Consider the following 17,957-nt stretch of genomic DNA (forward strand, 5'->3'; position numbering starts at 1 on the left):
CCTGGAGAGGTGGAGGAGCCTCTGAGCCTGGGCACTCAGACTGAGCCTCTGCACTACTATTTTTAGCCCCTCGGCATGAGCCCTGCAAGCCTGACTTAGGTGACCCGGCCTCTGAGACTGCTGCCACGGGTTGGCAGTTTCCTTGTTCTAACTTTCTTTCTAGATAGGCTGATCCTGAGAAACTGTCTCATTTTCAGACTCAAAGTAAAGTCAGAGTGCTATATGGACAAGGACTTTCACCTCACAACCTTTCCCCTAATTCTAAATATCCAAATGCACAGTTCAGTGTTTTAATGTCCTTACCACATTTATCTAATTAAATAAGTAGCCTTAGGCACTTGGATGCTCTTAGTTTTGACAAGTGACCTGAGAAAGGAAAAAGCTGTCTCCTTTTGTGTAGCATAAGGCTTGTATTACTGAAGCATACACATCAGTCAGTTTGACTTCTTTCTCTGGGCTCAGGGTTGACGCTGCCACAGGGATTTCATTTTCCCAGGCAGAAGAGGATTTGGTATATAGGCTTGGGCAGCTTGGTTAGTAGGCTTGGCAGGATTCAATTTTAATGGATAGATGTAGGTCAATGTCTATTTCAGATGACAGACTGAAATCGATGAAAAAAATGTGTCTGTCAGTAACAATCGGCAGGAGTGTATCCTCCCCTGCTTGCACACGTGGGTATCAGGTTTTACTAGCCCTGCGGCAGTGCAGGGAGCCGTCTGCAGCCCTAATATCATGAACCTACTAATATTTCATCCAGAAGGCTTCCTGCACTGCCACAGGGCCGGTGACATCCAATTCCTGCAGACACAAGGCGTGGAGGCTGCAGTCCTAGCGAAACAGAGCAGACATCCCTAGCCAGACCCGCAAAGAGGACTGTGAATCCTCTGCCACAGAGGAGGCCACCCTTCTGCTGAATGTCTCTGTCTCGAACAGGAGACATTCAGCGGTGGGTGGCCTCCCCCATGGCAGGGGACATGTAATGCTTCTTGCAGTTCTGGATGGAGGTCTCTGCTTTTCTCTGTCTAGCCAGCACCACAGCCTTCCACTCACCTTGCATCTGCAAGGACTGGTTGTCACTGGCTCTGTTGGCTCTTCAGGGAGCCTCTGCAGCAACTTTGTCACAACCCTGCTCACTCATTCATCAACCACAAGTGTTAGAGTCATCCTTGGGCAGGTGCTGTTCAGCAGCAGCCTGTGGCCGGGGACCTGTTCTCCTGCTACCAATCCTGGCCTGGGGTCTTTGGTGTGCTAGGTCAGGACCTCATCTTCCCCCACACCTTGTGCCTTGGGCCCTCCAGCTTCCTTTGTCAGCACGGTGCTACCCCTATCGCCAACCCACTTTAATTTCCTGCAACTGTAAAAATAAAAACAGTTACAAATAGAAAAAATATTAAAAATAAGAATAGATAAAAATAAATATTCTTAAATATAAAAAGATATTAATAATCTAAATCGCAAAAATAAAAATCAAACTCTGTCAATCCTAAATGTTTGACAGCTAGCCATCTGAAAACGTTCTGTACACATCTTTCCAAACTACTGCAAAATAATTGCCACTGAATCTTGAAATGCTGCCAGTAAAGACTGTGTCCCAGGTTTAGTGGACTGGGGAAAGATGAATTAATTCAAGTGAGTCATCATGAACCCACCTTGTAGTTTTAAAATTGTTTCACAGAGCCTGTTAGTCCTAGCCTCGAGGACCTTGAGCAGAAAGAGTAATTTCTTTTTTGTTACTGGAGTCCTCACCAAAGGGTCCTGTAGTTTATGAAGTTTGGACCAATCAGCTACTCATATAGTGTTTAGTTCTTCTTCAAGTGATGATCCCTATTGTATTCCACTGAGAGTTTATGTATATGCACCATGCATCTGGAGCCGGAGATTTTGAAAGTAGTTGTGTCCATTGGTCCACATATGCGCCCTTGGCTCACCTCATTGTTTCACCTGAGGTGATAAAGGGCAGGTGGACCAACCATGTATCCAGTTCCTTCTTGCCGACACATGGTCCAGGTTATCACTATTAGTGTCCTCTCATGTGTGACGCACTTTTTAAAAGATAAAGAGTTGTACATATTCTAAAGCAAACTGTTTTACTGTTTATGTAGTAGTTTTGGTAGTTTACTTGTTTCAGTACGTGGATACTGGACTATGCTGAAGATCACAGGCTTTAAAATTTGCGCCTCCTGCCAGCGACAAACATCAGCATTGCCTCTACTGCTTGGGAGAAGCCCATATTTCATCCAGGTGCAGTATCTGCCAGTCTTTCTCCAACCGTACCCGAGAAGGCCAGGCTCTCTGCCTCCAGAAGCACATCTTGGAAGTTGCCATTAAACTCCATCCATACATTGGCCTGAGGCAGCCAGGAGTGCACCTCCAGCTACAGAGTCTGAGTCCGGCACCAGCAGTACAACTGCTATGGACCCTGTGCTGGAGCCTACTTTTGGAGGCAAGGAAGCATGCACATAAGCATAGCAGTAAGTCTTCCTCCATCCCTAAGAAAGGAGAGGCTCCTTCCGTGAGTTCCAGTCATGGGAAGGTAGCACACTCTAAAGCACACAAGCACAAAAAGAGACTGCTGAAACCAACGGATCTGTCAGTACTGGGTACCGACCTGCACACACCATCAACACTGGCATTTCTCTGAGCTCAAGAACCATCCACTCCATGGAGGACCATTATTCCCGTACTGGATAGGGACGGAGAGAGATCCCTTGACTCCAGGGAGGTTGGGAAAAGCCCCAGAGCCCCAGGAAGTGTTTGCTTTGGGAAAGCTGAGGCCTCTGCACCATCTGGAACCCTCTACTTCTAGGGAGACTTTATCTCCTGTGCAGGGCATGCCGCAGCTGAATCACTCATCACTCCCTGCTCTGGTGGTGTACACATTTCCACTGGCTCCACCAGTACCGCTGATGGAACTAGTCTTCGAATTTTTTTCTTCAGAGGAATTGGATGAAGGATGGGGGCTGTCCATCCGTTCCTGCCACTATGAGTACAGTGGAGGCCTTCTGCATCCTGGCAGTAACCTCCACTCCGGCCGCCCACCACAACACCCTCTGGATCTGTCATACTGACCCTACTGGGGATCCTGGTCCAAATACCTATCCTTGGAACCTGTCTATTCCATCAGAGGAACATCACCTATTTCGCTGTCTTGGGTATCTTTGAGTAGATGCTCAGAACTGATGATGGAAGTAAAGCCACTCAGTCCGGTTCCACTGGTACTGCTGGAACAGGAGAGATTCCCATCGTCCCCATCTGAAGCAGCAGTGGCTTTGGTATCCCCTGATGACTACTGCCAATTCCAGGATCTTCTGCGCAGAGTGACAGGAGAGCTGCACATTCCTCTGGAGGAGATCCAAGACACTCCTGAGAAGCTGCTGGACACACTTCACTCATCAGTGATGTGTAGAGTTGCACTGCCAATCGATGCCATCCCCGAGCCAGCCTAGAATGGTTTGGTATATGCCAGCCACATGTATGCCTACCACCAATAGGGCAGATAAATGCTACTATGTGAGAGCCAAGAGGCATGAATTTTTCTCATGCCCTCCCCCACCCCACCCGCAATTCACTTGTGGTCCAGGGAGCGATGGAATGGGCTGGACATCAGCATCCATGCTCCAGCCCATCCAACAGGGAAGGCAAGCAGCTAAACCTTTTGGGCCCTGAGATCTTCTCCCCTCAGTCAGCCTTCCATTCAGGATCTCAAATTATCAGGCATTACCTGGCAAATACAGTTTCCTTCATTACAGCAAACTGGAGGACTTTGCTGAAAAACTGCCACAAGACCAGGCCCACTTCCAAGCAATAATGGAGGGGAAGCTAGTAGCAAGAATATCCCTACTAGCTGGTAGCAAGAAAATCAAATACACCCTCCTGCCTCTTCCATGCTGCCACAAGTATCCCAGAGGATCAGACGGGACAGAGTAACAGTCATCCTGAGAGATTTTTAGTTTCCCAACCTCCTCTACATGTCTGTCCATCCCCCAATTCCCATCCCTGCTTTCTTCAAGCTATTGACACAGCACAACATCAGGATCAGACATCCCGATTCACAGACACTTCACCTCAGAGTGTGGTATTTGGATGGCATCTTCTCTAGAATGGCTGTGTCCATCAGAAAGCAGTGGAAAAGAGCCCACTAGGTGTTCCTACCAGGTCAAGTGGAACTGCTTCACCCAGCGGAAGGAGCATTCCCAGAAGCAGTGGAGATTTCCCTGCTTTTAGACTCCCTTCTGTCCTTGAAGGCACTGGGTCTCTCCTCCAACTCTCTCAAGGTAAACCCAGTGGCAGTTTACACCTCCCCCTCCCCCCTTCCACCAGAATGACATTCTATCTTTACACATCTGCTGATTGCTAGGTTTTGGAAAAGTGTCATCAGAACCTTCCAACCCGTACAATCCATTTCTCTCCAGTGGGACCTCAAAATAGTTCTCTCAGCACTAACATAACCACCATTTGAACCACTATCTTCATGCTCTGTGTCACTCCTTTCCATGAATGTCACTTTCCTTGTTGGCTATCACTTCTTTGAGAAGAGTAGGTGAACTTTGAGGCCATGATTGCAGACCTTTCTTTCACCACTTTACATAAAGATAGTCTCCCTGCGCCTGCATCCGAAGTTGCTTCCAAAGTCGTTTCCCAGTTTTATCTCAATCAGCCTATTCAGTGACCTGCTTTCTTTCCAAAGCATCATGCCTTGGAAGAGGAATGACGACTCCACTCTCTTGATGTCCATCGGGTCTTTGCCTTCTACCTGCAGAGGACAAGACCGATCAGGAAATCTCCTTGACTCTTTGTTGCAATAGCTGGAAGAGTTAAAGGTCAGACAATGTCCACACAGAGAATCTTCACATGGATTTTGGGGTGCATCACACTCTGCTGTCAGTTATTGGAACAGCCTCCAGTTTCTGGGGTGTGAGCACATTCCACAAGAGCCGAGGCTTCGACCACAGCCTCATTCCATGACGTACCACTCTGGGACATATGTTGAGCAGCCATGTGGCATTATATCTTGGTGCAGGAATTGGTGGCAGATGCCTCCTTTGGCACAGCTGTCCTCTGCTCAACTGTTCCATCTTTATCCTTGTACCCTCCTCTGATTTAGGTACTGCTCATTAATCACCCTCAATAGAATACAATAGGGACCATCGCTTGAAGAAGAGGAGGTTACTTACATGTAACTAGAGGTTCTTCAAGATGTGTTGTCCCTATCTGTATTCCATTTCTCACTCTCTCTACTGTGGATCTGTTGGGTTTACAGTTAAGAAAGAACTAGAGGTGCGGATGGTCTGCCCTGCCTTTAGCATCTTGGATGAAACCATGAGGTGAACGAAGGGTACATGCGCAAACCAGCAGACATTACTACTTTCAAAATCAAAATCTCCAGCTCCAGATTCTTGATGCTGTGTAATACAGATAGGCACCACACATCTCGAAGAACCTCCAGTTACAGGTAAATAACCTCCTCTTGCTGAGTGGCCATTTCCAAGTTTTGTAGGTATAGCTAGTTGCTCAGGTTGTTTCCTGGGGAATTTGGTGCAGGCTGCTCTTGAGAAACCATAACTCCAACCCCAGAACAGTCAATTTGCATGTCTGGAGCAGGAAGTCAGATGCAGCCAGTTAATCCTAGATTAGCTCTTTCCAGAAACTCCATTTATAGGTAAGACAAATTAGTGTCCTGTAGAAATGCCTTCTTGGCTTTATAGTTTTGTGTTTATCGTAGCTTCACCAGCAAGAGGTAGAGAAGCAACTAGCTGCTTCATTGTTTTGAGCACTGTGTTTACTACTGAAGGGGCACAATATGCTGGTGTTAATTTGATAATCTCTTTGTCTTTATTCAGTGTTTGATAACTTCATTGTCATTTTATTTACAAAATATTTGCAGATCCAGAGGTTCCGTTAAACCTGGTGTTTCTGAGGCAACCTTCTTCACTTACCAAAGTTACTGGGCAAAGTGCAGTTTTCCCATGTGTCACTGCAGGATTTCCAACTCCAGTTGTCAGGTGGATGAAAAACGAAGAAGAACTTACCATAGAAGGGTAAGTAATGGCTGGTAAATGGAAATTGACTTTCCCATTACCTAAACATAGTAATATAGGAATTATTAGGCCAAGTGAGACTTATGGTTTTAGACTTAAGTTCACTCAGCTTCTGCTTAATTTTAAAGTGACACAGTAGGTTCTACTGCTCTAATGTGGAGGTCTTCAGGTTGAGGGTTGTGATAAGCCAACTCAGTCAATCCAGAACACTGGTAAAACAACAGGGTCTGTTCAGTGGATCTAAACCACAGGAGTGTCAGTATGATGGCACATGATCACATTTATTTATTTGTTTGATATTTAAAAACAGGAAATTGCACACAACAAAACTGTTAAAAGAATGTTAAGTGGCAAAGTCAAACATTCGAAAATAGGGAAATTCCAGAATTAAGGTTACCTTTGTAACCTAACTGAGCTCCCTTCTGCATATGCATTATGATATTATTTAATTATATGATCAAATGCTAGGTTTTCCACAGTATCCTTGCCTTATTCAGTGCACAGAAAGGATAGTACTCAATGAACAGCTGTAGAGTATTTTTTTTGTCCTCATTGTTCACTGTATGGTCCTATACCTTATTTACTCCATACTATTCAAATCCTGCTTTGAAGGCGTTTATTAATTTCCTAATGGGCTTTTTTTGTGGTGCTTATCTCTAGAGTATCTGAGTAGTTCACAAATATTAATTTATTTTCACAATACATTTGTGAGATTAGGTGGTAGTATGCCTATTTTACAGATGAGAAACTGAGGCACACAAATCAAGGTTGAAAGTATTTTAATTTCGATGTCCAATTTGAGATGCTTCAGACTAGATTTTTCAGTGTACATAGCATTATATAGCATTTTATATATTCAAAACCCATCTCCCACTGACTTCAGTTGCCGCTGTAAGTGTTCAGCCCTTCATCTGTTCAGATCCCAAGGCCTCAGTTTGAGCACTCAGAAACATAATATATGGAGATATACCTATCTCATAAAACTGGAAGGGACCCTGAAAGGTCATTGAGCCCAGCCCCCTGCCTTCACTAACAGGACCAAGTATTGATTTTGCCCCGCATCCCTAAGTGGCTCCCTCATGGATTGAACTTAACAACCCTGTGTTTAGTAGTCAATGCTCAAACCACTGAGCTATCCCTCCCCCCTTTGGAGCATGCTATTAGCGATCACGCATTAAAGTTTGGTTTAAGCAATTTGCCTGGCATCACACAGGACTTTGTGACAGAGGCAAGGATAGAATCCAATTCTCCGTGGCAGAATTCAACTGCCTTACCTGTGAGATCATCCTTTCTCTTCCTGTAATTTCCTGCCTGAATTGCTATATATTTTACAACCTCTGCAACAAATGAGGCTGAGATCCTACAGACAAGTCTCCTTCATTATACAACCTTGATTCATTGAGTATTGCACATCTTTTTCTAGATTTAAAGGCCAGTTATCTAGAATGTAAGTGGGTGTGTGGGTCTTTTCAGGCCAGCATTCCAGGGTATATCTGCATTGCAATAAAACATCTGTGGCTGGCCCATGTCAGCTGTCTTGGGCTCACAGAACTCAAGCTGTGGGACAATAAAATTGCACTGTAGACCTCTGGGTTTGGGCTTGGGCTTGGGCTTGGACTGGAGCCTGGGCTCTGGGATCCCATGGAGGACATAGGGGTGGCATTGGTCCCATAACCCAGGCACCAGCCTAAGTCCAGACTTCTACACTGCAGTTTTATAGCCCTGAAGCCCAAGTCAGCTGACATGAGAGAGCTGCGGGTGTTTTATTGCAGTGTGGGCATACTCCCAGTGACCTGATAGCTCCTGATGACTCCATACACTTTCATGAGCTAATGGTTACTACATCAGTGGACATCTAGTCTCTGATAGAGATAGTAAGAGGAATATTTCTTTTTCCTTTAAAGCTCAAAATAAATGTTCACTCTACAAAAAAGAGGGAATAAATAAGGGGTTGGGCCCTAAAAGCCTTTTTTTTTTTTTTACATATTATACTACAAAGTCTCTTTGGTCAGGTAGGGGACGAGAGAGGTATTTGGCTGTTGCTGGCTAAAGTTGATTCCATTTGCGTTATGGCTTTTTCCTGAGAGAAGTGTGTTTTGTTAACAATGTTTATTTTGAGGGGTAATAACGAGGAAAATTTGGTTTGCCTCACTCTGCAGAAAATGAGTTCTTGATTTGTTTTTCATAGAACACAGTTCTTCTTTGAGTGATGAGTGTCTTCCAATGTAAGTGCACATATGCTTCACATGTCTGTGCCCGCTACCTCCTTGTGCTCTGAATCGAGGACATAAGGGGTGACATTTATAGTCTGCTTCTCCAGTTCCTTTTTGCTGCTCATGATTTGAGATGGAACCCCTGCAATTTTACTAGCTGTTCCTGTTCGAGTCTAGCTTTTTTCCTGGAAGTAGTTTACTGTTGGATCATTGTATTTTACGAATTTAGGAGTTCACTAGTGTAGATAGTGTTTCAGGGTGTAGGGGTTCCCTGTCCATCACTCACCATGCAGTAGAGAATCAGCAATCCTGTGAGTTCTGGCTCCAAACACACCTAATGAAGTGGACAATGAGGCCCCAGTATTCCCCCAGGTAATCTGGCCCCATAAAACACTCCCTGGCTGTAGTCTGGCAGACACCGTGCCTAAGGACACTAGCAAGTGACGGGAGAAGGGTAAGGACAAATACCCCCATAAGAAACAGGAAAAATCCCTTCCCTAAACCTTTCCAAATAAATGATATTCCACACCTCAGTATGGGTGTGTCAGGAGCTCGCGAAGTGTGTAGATCTGAACTGCTGGTACTAAGGGCCAAGAGCATCCTGAAACAGCCAGCCACAGGAGCGGCAGGAACAATCCCGGTGCCAGCAAGGGAGACAAGGGAACAATTGCTGCTTGCACCGATACAGCACAGCGGGAAGGCGGACTTGGCAATGCTGACATTCACTGACTGAAATAGGCACGGCTGGCTCTACCAAAAGGCAGAAGCCCATTCTGCTCCCTACCTGCGAGACCCAGATCATGGAAGACTTGGCCTTTATTTCTATCCAGAGTCGCTAATAGTTGTGGAACCAGTATTTTCTTTCCTGTTTCATTCCAGCACATAATCAAGCATGCTGAGGTCTCTTCCAAACCTAATCTATGATTCTATGTTAGATTGCAATTCTGATTCAAAATTCTACATTTTTTAAAGGATTTTTGTCCTTTGTATAAAGCAGAGTGAATTGATTTAAATTAAAGTGATTTAATTATTTGATTTTTTTTAATGATGATTTTAATCAGCAAGCAAGAAATCTGGACTTAAATCATCTATTTTAATCTTAGTTTACAATTATACTTTTAAATTATTTTCCTGAAGAAAGATTCATATTAGTTGGTAACTATTAAAATTTGGTACTTCTTTTTGCTACCCAGGAGGGTATGCTGTATCTCTAAACTTACTGAAGCAATTATATAGCTTAACATACATTTATTCAGATTCTTAGTTATTTTTATTTTGTTAGAAAATGGTCAATGATGCATTTCTTATTTATTAGTTGATGATTAATTTTAATTTGATTTGTGTTAACCTGCATTTGGATGGAAATTTTAATTCAATTAAAAATACCTTAAGTGTGCTGGATACATAAAAACAAAATAAGTTTATCAAAATGTTTTATATTTAAAACTCTTATTTATTAAACAAAGAAAGTATAATCTGTAGTTAATATATTCAGCTGATTGTTTCTAGTCACCACATCCTTCAAGATTTTAGAAGTAGTAGATCTCATCCTCATACTTCATTTTTATTCATCGATTGGTAAAGGAAAATAAGCTTTCCTTTTTTCAACTCCTTGTCGGTTTCTCAACACTGAATGAGCCAGTCAGTGAACTGAACTAACTGAATAAGCTAAAATGAAGTAAATATTCTCTATGTCTGCAGACTGTCAAAAGGTCGTGTAGCATCTCAGCAAACTCTGGTTCCAAGTGCTCAGCTAGTGATTTCACCAGTTCAGTGGCTTGACTTTACTTATAATTTTGGCAGCGTACATATACTGCTTGAATATTGTTTAATTTAATTTAAATTATTTTAATAGATTTTACTAAGTGTAGGCCTTAATATAATGTGTCATAACTTCAAATTTAATCTTAAATAGATTTATTTTTAAAGAAAATATATTTGAAATTCAAAAAATTGAGTTTAAATAAAATCTAATTAAAAAAAATCTGTTACTCTGCTACTGAGTCACTCAGAGCTATTGGTAAATTCTGAAATAGCTTGTTTTTACTAACTATAATACTTCTCCCCTTATGACCATGCTCCCAAACATAAACTTGCTTATTAAGGTCTGGACAGATTTTTTTATGTACATTGAGACCTCTTTAAAAAAAGAAGTTAGAGTTCATGTTTTTAAAAAAAAGCAAAGGGTGGGATCTGGTCCTCAAAAAGTGGACATGAAGTATTTGGGGAGGGGGTCTCCTTCCTGTGAACCCTGTAAAGTATATGGAATACTGGGGGTGTCTGATTGGTTTGATTTCCAGTGAAAGACTTGGTAGTTTCAGGAATGAAAAGCAGTAAAGTGGAGCTGAAGACAAGAGGAAATATTCAAGACAGAAAATAAAGCTGTTTTTCTTTAATTGTGCTGTAGCGTTAGCTTTAACACTACCCTTTTCTTACCACTAGACTCATTACTTTATTAGATAACATAACCATTTTACATTCTGTTTTTTAACTGTGGCAAATCACCCTTTATAGAATTAAAGAAATTGTCCTCTCAAGCTATATGTTCAATTAGAATCTATAATTCTAGGAAAGCATAATCTTAGAAATTCAGCGGACTGCACCTTCTGGAAATAATATTTATAATGTGAGCCAGATGCAGTGGATGTAGTTGCTTTGATGGAATGTTTGTCAAAGAATTCTACAGGATTTAAAATAATGAAATGTCATATTCCAGCATGAGTAAATTTTAATGGTGTCAGTCTTTGAAGGTTTAAACAATTTCACTGAATTATTATTTGAAACAAAGCTATGTGATGCACATAGTAAATTGTGAAATTAGCTCCCCATGATAAAATATTTTCCAAACTAATTCCTTTCAAAATTTCCACTGAAATATTATTTTAAAAATCCTGGCTAACTCTCACAAGGGTGAGACTCCAAGCACATTTGTTACCCCAACATGTCATGACATTGCCATGAGATTTACCAATCACTGTCTGCGAGAAGTGACGTGCAACACTGCCTCATAGGTTCAGCAATGAGTGATGCAAGTCATGCTTTTAGAAGACCAGCTCTCTTTCCCTGGTCCATGGGGGCAGAGGATAAAAGGAGTGGAGGTGATTTGGAGTTCTGAAGTTGAGAGACAGAAGGGGCTGGGCTCTCATGGGAGAAGATCTGGGGGGTTAGAGGCTTGGATGGATCGTTTGACAGAACGGGAGTTGCCTGGCTGTGGGGAGAGGTACATTAGGAGGTCTAGGCTGGAAGTCAAGATAGGATGTGGAAGATGGGGGTGTTGGGCAGCTGTGAGAGGGGGCATATATCGGGGAGCAGTACTTACTGGAAAACATGACAACTCACTTCATCTTGGCTTCTGTCTAGAGGGGGCTGATTGGGCTCAGCTTCCCACTTTGGGCATTTTGATTTCTGAGGTAATCGTTTTTGAGTGACATTGCAACCTGGTACATGGGGTCACAGTGCTATTCACTCAGATTTGGCCCACTCAGCCCCCTGTCGTCATGCTGGAGGGATGGCTGTGCCAAACCTGAGCACCACTGTGACCTCATGCACCAGGTTGCAAATGAGCCCAGCCAACCCTGAGACCCTTTGACACATTCCAGTGAGCTAATTTTCGGTCATGATCCATAGGTTGAGAAATCCTATTTTAAAGCTTCTACTCTTATGTTTAGCGACGTGATCTGTCATAGCTAGAGAGAGGTAGGAGGAAGCATTGGTGCTTTGTCTGAGAAATAGATTAAAGGAAATGCAATACTGTAAATTATAGTTAACTGAAAGCTGCCCTTTCAAGAGTAAGTGGTTAATTAAACAGATCTTTTAAAGAAATGTAACTGATTAACCATCTCACATGCCAAAAGGCAATGAATAATCCCTTGTAAATGATTATCTAGCAAAATATTAGCTATTAGAAAGATTATAGCCAAACTCCTCAGCACACTGAAGTTACAAAGGAGTCTCTCAGTTGTCAAAGGGATGGACTATTCATTGTGTGCACCATGCCAAAACAGATTTTTTAAAACAATAAAGGCCTCTGTGAGAAAGTTCCTCCTTTACCTTGGTGGGTCCTGTGCTTATTGGCGGATTTGCTCACCTCAGTGATCTTCCCCTCTGGTGGAACCCACAGTCTGGTTCAACTCCTCCTGTGTCTGATAAGAAGTTGCGAGGTCTGGGGGGAACCCGGGCCGCCCTCTACTCCGGGTTTCAGCCCAGGGCCCTGTGGATTGCAGCTGTCTATAGTACCTCCTGTAACAGCTGCATGACAGCTACAACTCCCTGGGCTACTTCCCCATGGCCTCCTCCAAACACCTTCTTTATCTTCACCACAGAACCTTTCTCCTGGTGTCTGATAATGCTTGATTGTCTGATAATTCCTCAATCCTCCAGTAGCACACCCTCTCAGTCTCAGCTCCTTGCACCTCTTGCTCCCAGCTCCTCACATGCACTTCCTCTCCTCTGGCTCCTCCCCCCCTGACTGGAGTGAGCTCCTTTTTAAACCCAGGAGCCCTGATAAGCCTGCTTTGATTGGCTGCAGGTGTTCTAATCAATGTAGCTATCTCCACTGCCTTCTAGAAAGATCTTAATTGGCCCCAGGTGCCTTGATTAACCGGGAGCAACTGCCATTTGGTTACCATGGTCCTAGGGATTTGTTTAGCCTGGGGCTAACATACCTGTTTCTCAGTACTTTACTGTAGCCTTCTGGCCTTGCCCCATCACACCTCTTAAATCCAGTTCCCCATAGAAATTTAATTCTGCCTCCTTGTAAGTCCAACCTGTGCACGAGGCAGAGGTCCTGAGGAAAAATAGAACGTGGTCTTTTAATTAAAAACTGTTTTGTTATGTGTTAGGAAAAGCTAGATTGTGCAAACTTCCAAGCGTTTTACTTTGCAATCTAAACTTTAAATGACCTTTTTAATATTGTTTTTGTATATAATTTTCTAGAGATTTTTAAAAGAAAAATGGTAAAGATGAATTATATTATACAACTGTAATACACTTCTTCAAATAAATAAGTAGCAGCATCAGGGTTTTGAGTCCTGGAACTTCAAGCACTTGCAGCACAGACCTTTACCTCTTGAACTACAGGATTAACTATATTAACTGGCATCAGAAGAAGTTTTTTATGCTAAAGAGGTTTCTGGTGCGCTATGCTCTATGCAGGGTTGAGTAGTTCATTCAAATCTCTCCCCCTTAACCACTACTGCAGCTGCTCTAGCAGTGCCCACATGTTCCAGCATAGTGTTCGGAGGTGGCGCTGCTGCTGCTTTGGTGGCTACATGGGGCCCAGCAATGTGGAATAGTCACATTTTGTTGTGTTGGCATGCTGCCAAAATTCTCATGAGGAACACAAGTGAGAGAAAATGGCAATTTTTAACAATTTGTAATTTAGCTAAACCCAGATGCAAGTTCAAGGGACAAATAAAAGATACTTTTCTACCCAGTGGGCTTTCTCTCTGCAGGATTTTGAAGTCCTGTTGCAAATAATATAGCTGTTACAGCGTTTGCAGATAAGATTACAAGCATACTTTATAGTGGAAAGTTTTGGGCTAACTAAATGTAAGGATTGCTACCAGCTTTTCCTATGTTTGTTCATCTATGGAAATATATTTAAATTCAGCATCCAGAAAATGCGTTCTTCTAGCAAGATTCTATTAAATAAAAACATGGTATTGTATATCATGAACTGGGGTAATTTTTTCTTATTTTTTTTTTAACATTTTTGGTCCCTTTCCAGCAGTGTGAGTTTGAGTTTCAGAATGGCAACCACATATATAACTGCAAGCAGTCTTACTGTTTAGTATAGTAATGTACCTTTTGGCATGTCTCCTAACCAAACCAGTGCTTCCTTTTTATATAATATTTTAATCTCTCAGAAAGCTAACTCAAGCCAAAGCTATTCAGTGGACTGCACCTTTTCGGAAGAATATTTGTAATGTGAGCCACATGCAGTGGATGCATCTGTGAGATCCCCCAAACACCTACTGGATTCTCCCCTTTTGAGCTGTTGTATGGGTGCAGCCCCTGAGGCATCCTGGACATAGCCAAGGAAATTTGAGAGGAGGAACCCAGTAAGGGAAAGAACATAATAGATAACATAACGGATGAAGGACCGGATAGCCCGGGTCACTCCCATAGTGAGGGAGCACCTAGAGGAGGCCCAGCAAACCTACTACTACCGTCAAACCAAGGTTGGTCAGTTTTAACCTGATGACTGAGTAATGGTACTGGTACCCACGGCCAAAAGTAAGCTGTTGGCCCAGTGGCAAGGGCCCTACGAAATAGTCAAACCCGTAGGGGAAATAAATTACAAGATGCGACAACCGGGACATTGAAAACTAGAGCAGAAATATTATGTCAACTCTCTGAAACCGTGGCATACCCGAGAGGCATGCACAGTGCTTCAGGAAGACCTGCACCCAGGGAACAAAAATCCTGAACAGGTGAGGGTGTCTCCTGATCTAGCGACAGCCCAGAAGAAAGAGGTAACTGAGACAGGGCTACCCAGAGGATTCAGGGGGCCTGGAGTCTTTGGGAGCAAGGGGGCACCTGCTTCGGCGGCAATTCGGCAGGAGGCCCTGCTGCCGAATTGCCGCCGAAGACCCAGCACTTCGGCAGCGTGTCCCGGGGCGGAAGGACCCCCCGCCTTGGATTTTCGGGTCACTTCGGATCCCGGAGCGGAAGGACCCATTGCCGCCAAGGACCCGGAGTGGAAGAAGCTCCGGGGGCCCGGGCCCCGCGAGAGTTTTCCAGGGCACCTAGAGCGAGTGAAGGACCTCGCTCTAGGGCCCCCGAAAAACTCTCATGGGGGCCCCTGCGGGGCCTGGGGCCTGGGACAAATTGCCCCACTTGCCCCCCCCCCCAGCCCGGGCATCCCTGAACTGAGAAGATTGCCCAATATCAAGACATATTCTCAACAAAGCTAGATTGCACAACTGGGACATATCATCACATCATCATGAACCCTGGGGCCAGAGTAACAATGAGGCCCTACCGGGTGCCAGCAGCCAAAAGGGAGGAAATAAAAGCAGAAGTCAGGAAAATGCTGGAGATGAGGATCATCGAAGAATCCCACAGTCAGTGGTCCTGCCCCATTAATGTCGGTGCCCAAACGTGATGGCACCACGAGGTTATGCAATGACTTCCGTCGACTAAATGAGATATCCCAGTTTGATGCCTACCCTATACCCTGCATAGACAAATTAGTGGACCGTCTGGGGAATGCCCGGTACTTGACGACCCTGGACTTGACAAAGGGGTACTGGAAGATTCCCCTAGCTGAAGATGCAAAGGAAAAGACGGCGTTCTCTACATTAGAGAGTCTTTCCTAATATGCGGTCCTCCCTTTTGGACTACATGGGGCCCCAGCTACCTTTCAGCACCTTATGGACAAGTTATTATGCCCCCATGCCAGCGATCCTGAGGCCTATGTGGATGACGTGGTGATTCATACCCCAGACTGAGAAACCCACTTGAAGAAGTTGGGGGCAGACCTTGATACCTTCAGGCAAGCTGGCCTTACAGCGAACACTGTTAAGTGCACCATGGGGTTCACAGAGTCCAAATATCTTGGCTACATGGTAGGAAAAGGTCTGCTAAAACCCCAACTGAATAAATTAGAGGCCATCCAAAATTGGCCATGGCCGAGTTGTAATAAGCAGGTCCGAGCATTCCTAGGGGTGATGGGGTACTACCAGCATTTCATCCCCCATGTTGCCACAAGGGCAAGTCCCCTAATGAATTTAACGAAGGCTCATGGTCCTGATCCAGTCAGATGGTCTGACGCAGCAGAGAGAGCATTCACAGACCTACAGACTGCCCTCTGCAGTAACCCCGTATTGATAGCCCCGGATTTCACCAAGGAATTCATCCTACAGACAGATGCATCCGGGGTGGGGTTATGGGCCGTCCTGTCGCAGATGGTTGGGGAAGAGGAACGTCCAATTCTCTACCTCAGTAGGAAACTCCTTCGGAGGGAACAAAAATATGCAGTTGTACAGAGAGAGAGAAAATGTCTCGCCGTAAAATGGGCCATGGAAATGTTGTGTTACTACCTGCTGGGGCGTAGATTTGTCCTTGTGACCGACCATGCCCCTCTTCAATGGATGTAACAGAACAAGGAAAAGAACACAAGGGCAACCACGTGGTTCTTACCCTTCCAACCTTTCCAGTTCTGCATACAGCACAGAGCGGGGAGTCACCATAGCAACGCGGATAGCTTATCACATCTACACTGTCTGGTGTCCCAAGCTGCCTAGCCCCTTGGTGTTGAGCAGAGGGGAGGGATATGTGTTAGACCCAGGCAAGTGGGGTACAGCAGAGCAGTCCCTATTGGGAACCAGGAACCCGCCCACTGTTAAAGGATCTCACCCCAGCCTAAGAGGAGGATCCAAAGGGTTTAGAAACCAAATAATTCCAAGGGACAACTAATGAGATAACAGGGACGGGCATGAGGTCAAAGGGTCAAATGAAGGGAACCTGACGGGGACACCAAGCAGAGAACCCTGGACAGCGCCCACTGCTCCTTGAAGGCGTCAAGGGAGCCAGCGGACGCTGCCCTGAGGAACTCTGCCCGGATGCAGTGGATGGAGGATCAGAAATAGGCCCTACAGTCACAGGGGACCCCATCGACCAACCTCCTCTCCCTGGTTTTATAGATGGCCGTTTTAGCCAGGGCTAGGAGGAGGTTGACCAGGGGGTCCCGTGGCTTTGTGGGGCCACAGATTGGGAATGCATAGATAAGGAGGTGAGGGGAAAAGTGCAGCCAGAAGCGTAACAAAATATTTTTGGGAAGCTGGAATAGGGGCTGCAACCTGACGCACTCCAAATAAACGTGCTCCAGGGTTTCCCGCATGCTGCAGAAGGGGCAGGTGTCCAGGATGGGGGTAAACTGCACCAAGTGCATGCCTGTGCTCATGGCCCCATGAAGGAGCTGCCAACTGATATCCCCGGCGGGCCTTGGGACCAGAGCAGAGTATAGGCTGGCCCACCGGGGCTCCTCACTTTCTAGAGGTGGAAGCAGGTCCCGCCCCAACACAAAGGTGAGGAAGTGAAGGGTGTGGAGCATGAGTGTGTATAGATGTTTCCTTGGTGCAGTTTGGAAACAAACCAGCTACAAGTTGTGCAGCCGGCTCATGGTGAAGAGGTGGGGGAGGGGCCTGGGTCCACGGGGCAGGGTACAGCAGAGTAGTAGAAGGCAGATATACTGGCCACTGGATAAGCAGTTTTCTGTTCCCTGACTGACCAGAGCAGGGGCTGCTCCAGGCTAGGGTGGACACATGACTCCAATTAACCTGCAAAGACTCAGGTGAAGCTGTTAAGCTAATATGAACACCTGACTCTAATTAAGGCCTCTCTGACATTATAAAAGGGCTCACTCCAGTCAGGCTGAGGAGAGCCAGGAGAGAGGAAGTGCGGCTGAAGGAATGGGTAATGAAGACACCCTCAAGCCACTGGAAAGGGAACCCTAAGATAAGGGTGAAGAAGGCGTTAAGAGAGAAGCGGGGGAGCTGTGGGGATTTGGCACAGGGAAATGTAGCAACTCTGGCAGTGAAAGGTCAGCTGCCAACAGCTGCTGCCATTAGGGTCCCTGGGCTGGAACCTGGAGTAGAGCGTGAGCCCGGGTTCCCCCCAACCTGCCACTACAGAAACACCTCCTGGGAGGGGAAGACAGGCCCCTGTCAGGACAGGAGGCTAAACTGTTTGTGAATAAGCC

The 17,957-nt window shown here is 45.0% G+C and overlaps 1 protein-coding gene across 10 annotated transcripts in view; it reads left to right on the forward strand.

The window, feature by feature from the left end:
• NEO1 (neogenin 1) overlaps positions 1–17,957 on the forward strand; it is a 559,154-nt gene that overhangs the window by 274,450 nt on the left and 266,747 nt on the right. For all 10 annotated transcript variants that reach the window (XM_030577723.1, XM_030577731.1, XM_030577724.1 and 7 more), the window contains exon 4: positions 5,885–6,038. In XM_030577723.1, coding sequence (XP_030433583.1) covers positions 5,885–6,038 — 154 coding nt within the window. The remainder of the gene's footprint in view (positions 1–5,884; positions 6,039–17,957) is intronic.

Source organism: Gopherus evgoodei, chromosome 10, assembly GCF_007399415.2.
Source record: "Gopherus evgoodei ecotype Sinaloan lineage chromosome 10, rGopEvg1_v1.p, whole genome shotgun sequence".
Taxonomy (NCBI): domain Eukaryota; kingdom Metazoa; phylum Chordata; order Testudines; family Testudinidae; genus Gopherus; species Gopherus evgoodei.